Source organism: Stegastes partitus, unplaced genomic scaffold (genome assembly GCF_000690725.1).
Source record: "Stegastes partitus isolate 25-593 unplaced genomic scaffold, Stegastes_partitus-1.0.2 Scaffold875, whole genome shotgun sequence".
Classification (NCBI taxonomy): Eukaryota; Metazoa; Chordata; class Actinopteri; family Pomacentridae; genus Stegastes; species Stegastes partitus.
Genome location: NW_007578606.1, coordinates 187,304 through 196,937, shown reverse-complemented (window position 1 = coordinate 196,937; position 9,634 = coordinate 187,304). Strand labels below are relative to the sequence as shown.

The 9,634-nt window shown below is 41.9% G+C and overlaps 1 protein-coding gene across 2 annotated transcripts in view; it reads left to right on the top strand.

The window, feature by feature from the left end:
* rapgef2b (Rap guanine nucleotide exchange factor 2b) overlaps positions 1–9,634 on the top strand; it is a 115,172-nt gene that overhangs the window by 67,381 nt on the left and 38,157 nt on the right. The window contains exon 7 of one of the 2 annotated variants that reach the window (XM_008293334.1): positions 1,285–1,302. The exons of the other annotated variant lie outside the window; for it this stretch is intronic. Coding sequence (XP_008291556.1) covers positions 1,285–1,302 — 18 coding nt within the window. The remainder of the gene's footprint in view (positions 1–1,284; positions 1,303–9,634) is intronic. 2 annotated transcript variants of the gene reach the window in all.

The window sequence follows — 9,634 nt, the reverse complement described above, 5'->3', positions numbered from 1 at the left end:
CTCATTCTTTTTATGGCTGCAAGGTGGAGCAGTTGGTAGCACTGTTGCCTCGCAGCAAGAAGGTCGCCGGTTCGCGTCCCGGTGGGGCCACTGGGACCGAGTTTGCATGTTTTCTCCCTCTCCGGGTTCTCCGGTTTCCTCCCACACAGTCCAAAAACATGCTGAGGTTAATTGGTGATTCTAAAATGTCTGTAGGTGTGAATGTGAGTGTGTCTCTAAGTATAGTCCTGTGATAGACTGGTGACCTGTCCAGGGTGTCCCTGCCTTCACCCTAAGTCAGCTGGGATAGACTCCAGCCTCCCACGACCCTAGTGAGGATTCAACAGTGTATAGATGATGGATGGATTCTTTTCATGTCAAAAAAGGGTATATTTGTGGGCCTGATTGTTAAAAGTATATTGCAAAAGCAGCATTGGTCCAAAATATTGGAATTCGATGTTTTCCCCAAATCTCAGGGACAGAGGCTAAGTTATACTCTCAGCAACAGAAATGAACAGAATTTAATGTGTGGTATTTCATTTGAAATCGGCCAGCACTGCTCTAATATGTCTCCATCATGGTCTCATGTGTTTAAGGTAATAATACCAAAGGTTTCCAAGTTAATTTATAAAATATATAGCCATTTTTTAAAAACACATTGCACCTTTTAATTATTGTGTGCTTAGAGGTCAAGGTTGGTCTGCAGAGGGAATACGGAGGTTGAGCAGTTGAAGGGATCTGTTCAGTAATCTGCAGGCGTGCTGAATAGAAGGAAGTGTGTGCAAGACCGCATAATAATGCCAGTGTATGTGTGTTTCCTACCTGTCTTTGGCTAAGAACACAGAGAAAGTTGAAATTTCACCTTGAAAATGAATTAATCTTCAAAGTCCTCGAACAATGAGAAAGGTTTTGCCTGTAGGTTGATCCAGTCTTTGTTTTCAGAACAAGTAAACTTTGAGAAGAGTGGCATCGCCCGTTTTAACATAGGAACTTTTTGTGGAAATTCTTCACATGGGAAAACGAGCAGGCAGCAAAAAAACAAGAGAAACTTGTTCATTTTCAGTGGGTGAAAAGTAAGACTGATATTTTTTTTTACATGATTTTAGGAGGCACTCACATGCAGCTGAATTCATTCTCTGTCTAACTGGGACATTTTGTCTCAGTGTGCTGCAGAATGTTTCATTTTAACATGTCACTGAAGCCTTCACCTACAATTTCTCACATCCTCGACTGGCAAGTGGCATGTTTGATAACTTTCATCTCCTCTGCTTCTTTTCATGGCTCTCTCCTTAATCTGGCTTCCAGGAATGCAATAAACCTCAGGTACCGTATCTATTAACAATGTTGTCTGTTGTGTTTACAGTGTGTGTCTTCTGCTTTCTGTCTGTGTTTGTGCTTCTGCTGTTGGTTTTTATCTGTGTCTGCTCCCCGTTCGTTGTATCTGTAGCTACTGGTGGACTTCCTTAATAAATACCCTCCATTTGCTGGCATGGAGGCTGATAAAGACGTAGAGGGAAGCCTGCACCACGCTCCAATTCTATTACCACGACATCAACAGCAACATGAATTGAATTCTTCTAAACGGCCTTGATAAAAAACACGGCCCCGTCTTCTGCTTCCATCCATATTATCCTGTTTTTGATCTGAAAAGTGAGCATGCCTGGTTGAGACCAGACCTCATCACGTCGCCGGTGATGACACAGAGATGATAAACATCACTCCGGTATAGCTGATGGGCCTGTAAACTGAGATAATGGTAACAATTTAGCTGATTGAGGTGCATGGTACTGTATCCCAAACAGTGTGCCTCTCTGTTGATGTGCTTGATAATATTATTTACTGTCTTTAGGCTCTTTGGATTATTATTATCCCCGCTGTGTGGGTGTGGTTGGTGGGTTTTGCCTCACTGTTGACAACTGGTGATGATTTACTGATCGCATAAAGCATAAAGAAGCTGTTTGAAGACCTGTCTAACATTTTTGCTGCACCTGTAAAGCAAATAAACATGACATTACGTAGGTCTTGAACATATACACATATGTATATATGTATTCTATCTCCATATTTCATCATGCTTTCCTGCCATGTCCAAGCAGAAATGGATTATGAGGACGAGGTTGAAAAGATCAGAGCTCAAAGTGTCGAGCAGTCAGACCTGCTGATATATGCAGAGAGAACAAACCTGCCACTCTCGGCCGCAGAAAAGCCGAGCTCCTATTTTTAGAGCTGTCCTTTGTGACAACCTGCTCTGCTTCAGCTGTGCGGAGATACAAAAGCCTCGGTTTTGAATAGACATTGTGTAGGAACTGCAGCGGTGAAAGCAGAAACGGTTCATTGTACACTTCTTTTCCCCCCCTCGCTTTCTTGCCTCCAGCATTCCTTCATCTTTGGCTGCTTGGACTTTGGAATTATTCAAAGGGCTTTTTAGGGCTGCAGCTGATGTTTATTTTCTTGACAAGTTAATTATTCTTTTGTTCCAGAAAATATGAGCAATGCTCACAATATATATGTTGTTTTACTCAAATGGTGACTTACACAATTGATCAGTCATTAGAAACGCTGCAAATTTATTCTCTGCTGATATCTAATTGAATAATCAACAAGCTGTTTTGGCTCTGGAGCTCCTGCATTGTTTTTAAAACAGCAAAAGTAATGACAGGGACCTGTCATAGTGGTTACTGCTGAGGAGAATGTAATTCCTTATTTTGTGTATGTAGTGCAGCAAACGTGCATTTTGATTTTCAGCTACAGTGACTGTTTCTTTTGTTTCGTTGAATTGAACACCCCCGCCTATCTTTCCCAGCATGGACAACAAAAGCTAAATCAGTGTTTGTAGTTATTAATAGCCAAATATCAAACATTAGGCTTTGATGGAAATAGAACAGATATTTTTAGGGAGAGTTCATATGCGACAATACAGCTGAAATGGTTCCATGTGCAAATAAAAGAAATAAAAATTAAACCCGTCATTTACCGGCTGTGGCTCATTGCTCGACCAGTGTTATAGAACATGCTTGCTGACATTTGATGTGCTTTTCATGTCAGTTTTGACATTCAAAGACCTTTTTGAAAGTTAAGTATTTTCAAAAGGTTTGACGGATGACATTTATTTTGATGGTAATGAGCCTGTATGGCGAGGATAACTCAGTACTCTGCTTTTTTTTTTATTGTTTGTGTCACCTAAATTTGATCAGAATCTCTCCGATTGACAATTGACGGCCGAGTTGTTTGATTGGTTCAGTGCTGAGCTGATGCGAGACGATGCTCGATGAGATTTCTGAAATGTTATTATCGTTGCCATGTGTACTTTACTGGGTAGGTAAGGGTTAAACTGTGTTTTGTGTGAGCCTATACATACAATTTGTAGAGCTGCCTTTCTTCCTGTTGAGTGCACAGTCCCCTATATGTCTGCTAATGTTGGAAAAAACAAAAACACAATGGAAGACTGTGTCACACTGATGTATTGGATTTTGCTCGGTTTGAAACAATAGTCTGGCACGCAGGCATTAAAAGAAACTTTTATTAAACCTTCAAATAAATCGACTATGTTTTTAAATGTCAGTAGCACTGACTCAACAAGGATACATTCAATGATCTTGAATAAAATTGAAGAATAGAAGTTGCTCAAGGTAATATCTTCTTACATAAAGTTATACAATTTAATGAACTGTTAAACTGTAAAAGATGATATCAATTAACACATTAAATTCCACATGGACAATAATTGCTCACCCCGGGATCCATTCGTGTCTGACTTGAAGCACCCTTCAGCAAATTAAACTATAAAACCAGTTTTAAATCCTGACATAATGACCGTGTGTCTCATCAAGGAAGTATTCACTCTCCGTTTTACACTCTTCCCTCTTACTCATCAACAGATTGTGATTGTTATTGAAGTTGTTTCGTAATGATGATTCTGTGAGACTGCTGCAGCCTGAAGGATGTGCTGTGGGTTCATTATATCCTGCTAGATTGTTGTTGCTGGCAAATTGTCACTGCAAATCCTGCTATTACATCACATTGTCTCCATTTGACCAGAAAATTCACTTCCCTGCTTTCACTCTCTCTGGGACGGGATGTTCCTAATTTTTGACAATATTGCACTGATGAAAGAAGGCTTGTTGACGTGTGTTTTAGTGACATTTCTTGGTCAAAAACAACCCCACAGAAGTGCAAGGCAATTTCCAAGATGATTAAAGCCAAATACAATAGCTTAGGCTTTGTCTGAATGTAGCAGAACAGAAACAATCACAGGTTATCAAGGCCTGTATGTCTTGAAAACATGCTTGACATTTGACTAGCTGGCTTGTTTCATCTGGGTTCATAGATAAATATAGCTGAGTGTCCTCTGCATAACATGGAGAGCATGTGCATGGTGAAAAGAACAGAACTCTGTGGAACGATCATCGCGGGCATGAGCAAACTGCTAATCTGTCTTTTAAATATGATTTAAAACAGCCTTGTGCATTTAAATTCCAATGACTTGTCCTCGTCCCTTGTGGTGATCAGACGTATCAAATGAGATCCAGCTCGACAAGTATGGAGACAAGTTCATTGTCTAGACCTGATGATGCGAAATGCTCTGAAATGACTTGCGTTGTGAATTGGCGCGGTATAAATAAAACTGCATTGGACTGAATGTAATTCTTCTAAGGCCTGCAGCGCTTTTAGGAGGTACAGCCAGAGCTGCTTTTAGCCACGCCAGAGGCATGGCCCTATTAATGGCACTGTGGCTCAGTGTGCTGGTCCAACTCTGTGGCGTAGACTAAAATATATCAGCTGTGATTGGACGGATTGATTTGTACCTATATCCATGTTCCCAGTAGGGATGAATCTTAAAGACTGCACTGATGTCATGTTGTCCTGAAGTTAACATTTGTGATTTTGGGTGAAATAGCACCAAACTGTAAAACATTCTCTGATCAGCCTGAACATTGAAACCACTGACAGGCGACGTGTATAACATGGATCATATCAATGACATGTTTTGCTGGGAACAGGAAGTGGAAATTTCCATCAGTTGTCTTATTCTTTTTTCATTCTGTATATCATTTTTTTTGCTTGGTACATTTTGACCTTCTATGGTTAAAGATTTCCTTTGCCCTCTATTGGGCAAGAATCAAAGAGGAGAAACACGCGCCCTGTGCCTGAGCGTTGCATTAACCTCACCTCATTCTTCCTCCTCTACTCTTCAATGTAAAGTTAAAGACTTCCAGTTCATAACCTTCCACAGTTAGTCTATAACTTTATCCGGAAACCTCGAGTTACTGATCAGCGTTTCACTCACTTTCCAACAAACTCACTTTGCTGCTCATTCTCTGAAAGCATCTCTTTAAATTCACTCCCCCCACCCCCCTTTTGATTTATGCACCTTGTAGCAGGTGCAGGGGCACGACAGATGTTTTGCCCCTGTGAACCTACAAGTGTAATCTTTTAGACGTGCCTGGCTGCCTGCGTTTCTGCCAAATTATTTTCAGAGCAGCGTGCAGGTGACAACAGCTTGAAAAATGAAATAATCCCTTGGGCTGTGGCAGCCATGAAAATGGAGTCTCTTTATTAGATCATCTAACAATGCTATTTAGAGCTATCGTAATGGGACCAACGGCGAGGATTAATGCACTGTGTTCTCTCCGCACGTGGCCTTCTATTGGCTTACAAACAAAGTCACTGAGCAAGTTTAGACACAGATCAATAAATCAAAGTATGTTGAGTTTGATGCTGTGCTGTCTATTGTGTGTCCTGATAAAATATTTAAAAACTCCTGGCGCGAACACACATTTAAGACACAAGAACACTGAGTTTCATTGTCTGATGATATATGATGTTGTTGTTGTTGTCAGATGCTGGTTTTTGACTCCTATGGGCTTTTGTATTGTTGTCTCGAAGTGCACAGCAGCGTTGTCAATGTTAATTCAAATGCACAACAATACTCTTTTTGTTTTGTTTATTATTTCAAACACGTCCATTAGGAGGCCAATACCAAAAATGAAGTGATCCTGTTGAGAAGCATTGTATGTGGATCCAAGGCTTTAAATGTTTTTTTTTTCTTCTTCTTCTTCTTTTGTGTCATAGATCTTCATTGTTGTCCAAAAGCCAGTGCACTTTTGTATGTTAATCCACAGCTGAAAATAGTTCCTTAAAAAAGCACAATTTACTCATAAGTTTATTAGCATTTAATAGAAACATAGTGCAATGTTTTTGTAAATTACATATTTGTCACTATTTATAGAGTGACGTTTTTAGGAGGAATTAATGGGCCTGAGTGCAACAAAGAGGAGGAAGTAGTCAGGAGGAATTCAGAGATGGACTCCTGCATTGTTGAGTTTGAGACTAAAACAGCACAGTATCCATCTTATCAACTGATTCTGACGGCAGAAAAATTACCATGATCCAAATGGTCCAAATTTACACTTTCAGAGTTAAATTTAACTCTTCTGATCGTTTTGTTTACTTGATTAACAGTGACATCCGCTCAGAATGGATAGACATTCCCGTCAACATCTCTCTCTTTAAAAACTGTAATATTTTAGTTTTAGGAAAATCAGCAGCATCCCGACAGTCGGTGTGTGTTTTGCCATAGTAGTGCTGTTTATTGTCTTATAACTTACAGCTTATATCTGCCCTCAAGCTCCTGTTGTTTACGCACATTTCCAGTCGCAAAACACTAAATTGCTGGTGAGGAAATGAAATGCTGCAGTTACGAAATTGGTTGTTTTTAGATGCTAATGTGCGTGCATGTTGTTATAATGCTTTACCATGCGAGAAGACTCTTCTGTTGAAGTCGCGAACAAAAAGAACGAAGTGCGAGGATCTGATGTTGTTACAGAAAGAACATGAGAAGGGTTGAATTACAGAGCTAAAGAAGGTGAATGGCATTTGAAGATGTTTCCATATAATGATTGCTTTCTCTGTTATCAGCCTTAAAACAGTTGCCTGTGTGTGTGTGCGTGTCATGTGTTTGTGCGCGGGTGTGTCATCCAGCAAGTGTAATGAGGTTTTTATTGCTCTAATGCTACGCACCAGCAAGCAAAACACCATTACATGGCCTTCCCTATAAATGCGTGGAACGGCTGCAGCCACACCGGGTTCACAGACTGTTTACGAATGGCAGACGAGGCCCCCTGCACCCCTCCTCCACCTCATGCATTTAGCACACACCGCAATAGAGCGCCAGTGCATTAACATTATTCTCAAGTGGCGTTTTTCACGTCACTGTCACAACCCCCTAAGATCGATGCTCACCTGCCTCTCTGCCTTTACATTTAGGTTGTGATTAGTCAGTAAAAAAAAATGATTAATTAGCTTGTTTGTTCCTAGAAAGCTTTAAACGAGGGGGGTTGGGCAAGACGACGGATATTCCCCAGATGCAGCCCAGTTACCGCGGTGATGTAATGATGCCCCGGTCCTCTTCCCCCCCTCGGCGATTGTTGGAGACGTTAATGATCAGGCTGCACAGCAAAGCACCTGAGCTTTTTTTGTTGTTTTGATACATTACATCATGGCTCGGGGCAGGAGAGGTGATGTCATACCGGGTCTCCAGCTTCCCTCCTCCTCACCGCCTCCCACTCACCTCCCCACTGCTTTGACTGGAGCAGCTCCAAAACCAGCTCGTAGTACGCTGCTTTCTAGGCATTGTCTGAGGCAGAGCAGTCAGACTCTTTATTCAGTCAGCCCTCAGCTGTCTGCATACGCGAAAAAAAATAAACATGTCAAATGTTCGGTTGGTTTTGTTGCCGTCGTGTTTTCAAATATGCGTTAATCATTGTCAGAAAATAATGTTTGCGTTGTATTTCTTTTCACAATTTATACCTAATCATAAAGAGTAAAGCTGCAAATCTCCGTCAGGATTCCTGAATGTAAATAATGTACAGCTGCAGCTAAAGAATATTATTTTATTATTGATTTACCTGTTAAATTATTTGTTTGACAATTGCCAATACGGCTTCCAGTGCTTAAAATGACACCTTTAAATTGCATCTTCTGTCAAATTAACAGTCCAAATCCTCAAAACACACAATAAACTAGAAAATAAATCTTTATTATTAAGGTTTGAGAATGTGTAGCCTGCTAATGTTTGGAATTTTTACCTAACAGAGTATTTCAACTTGTTAATGAAACTGTTTATTTGTTAACTATTGGCAGACAAACGATAAATTAGCAGTGAAATGGTCTTGTAGCCGCTCATATTTTTGCACAAGTGTTGCAGCGGCATCATACTAAAGGGAATTGACTGTTCTGTCACTCTCCTTTTTTCCAAAACAGCAAAATGACAAGAAAATAACAGTGATGACAGAACAAAACAGAAAAATGATTGACACTGTCAAAAATGCAGGAAAATGCTATGACTACGAAATGACAGAGCCGAAGAAATAAATAACAAATGTCATATCTGCTGTTTGAGGTTTTTCTTGCTGATGCTCTATTTCATCTGCTAATAGCTGCAGATAAATTGTAACATGGTGGCAGCTCTAGTTAGTTTTATTATGTCTTTGTTTGTGAGTAGAATGTCTGGTGATTGTGTGATGCGGAGATGAACTGCAGCAGGTTTATTGCCTTGCTTGGCCTTTCAGCCTCCATTGTTCCCCCGTGGTGTGGCTTTATCATTGTGCTGTCCTCTTCACGTCTCTGTCTGTCAGGTGACAATTATATATGGCACCTTCTACGTATCCAATATCCAGAGTCTCCAGAGGTGCGTTATATACACATTTTCCCTCCGTTTTCCTCTCAAGTGCAGTCGTGGTGTTTATTTGTTATTTGAGGCCCTGCCGGTGACGCTGCTGCTCATTGTAGTACAGCTGAGTGAAGGTGAAGTGCTGGAGTCTATTGCCACTTTTTTCTGTCTCTTTCATGCACTCTCTCCCCCTCCTCCTCCCTCCCCCCCTCTCGCCTGCTTCCTCCATTTCGGCATGTCTCGCTGCCTCCGTCGCCACAGCAACTGAAGGCCCTGGAGGGTGTGTAGGGGGCTGGCTGGCTGGCTGGCTGGGTGGATGGGTGGGTGGTTGCTCGGGTGGGTGGGTGCGGGGGGCTCGTGCTCACCCAGTTGCCATGGCTATTCCAGCTGAGTGACAGCGACAGCGTGACATCATTGCTGCCAGTTTTGCATCTTGCAGCTGGACCACTGTCCCCCTCATCCATCTCCCTCTTTTGTTGTTGTTTTTTTTCTTACTCCCTCCCTCAATCACCGATGCTCCTCTTTCTCTCCCTCCGTCCATCTACCTCTTTTCCCCTCACTCTCTCAAGAGGAAGTGCCGCTGTCTCCCCGCCCAGGAAATGGCTTTCCTTCCTCCGGTTACTATGCCAACCGGCTCCAGCCGTGGTCTTGTGCTGAAGTGAGCGTGATAATGGCATTACTCGCACTGTGCTCCTCTCCTGCTTCCATCCTTCTATCATCATCCATCTCTCTGTCTACCTCTTGATATTTTTTTCCTTCTCCTCCCCTCCTCCCACCTTTTAAGCTGTGTATCAGCTCTGCCTTGTTGTTTAGCTTTCATCTCTCCATCTTCACTTGCATTTTCTCATCCAGCCTCTTTCCAGCTCCCTGTCTTGGCTGGGGGTGTTGTAAACCCCTCCAGAGGAGCACAGCCATCGTGGCTGCTCTTACAGCATCACTGTCAGGGAGGGAGGAGGTCCTTCCTCCCCCCTCTCCTCCTCCTCC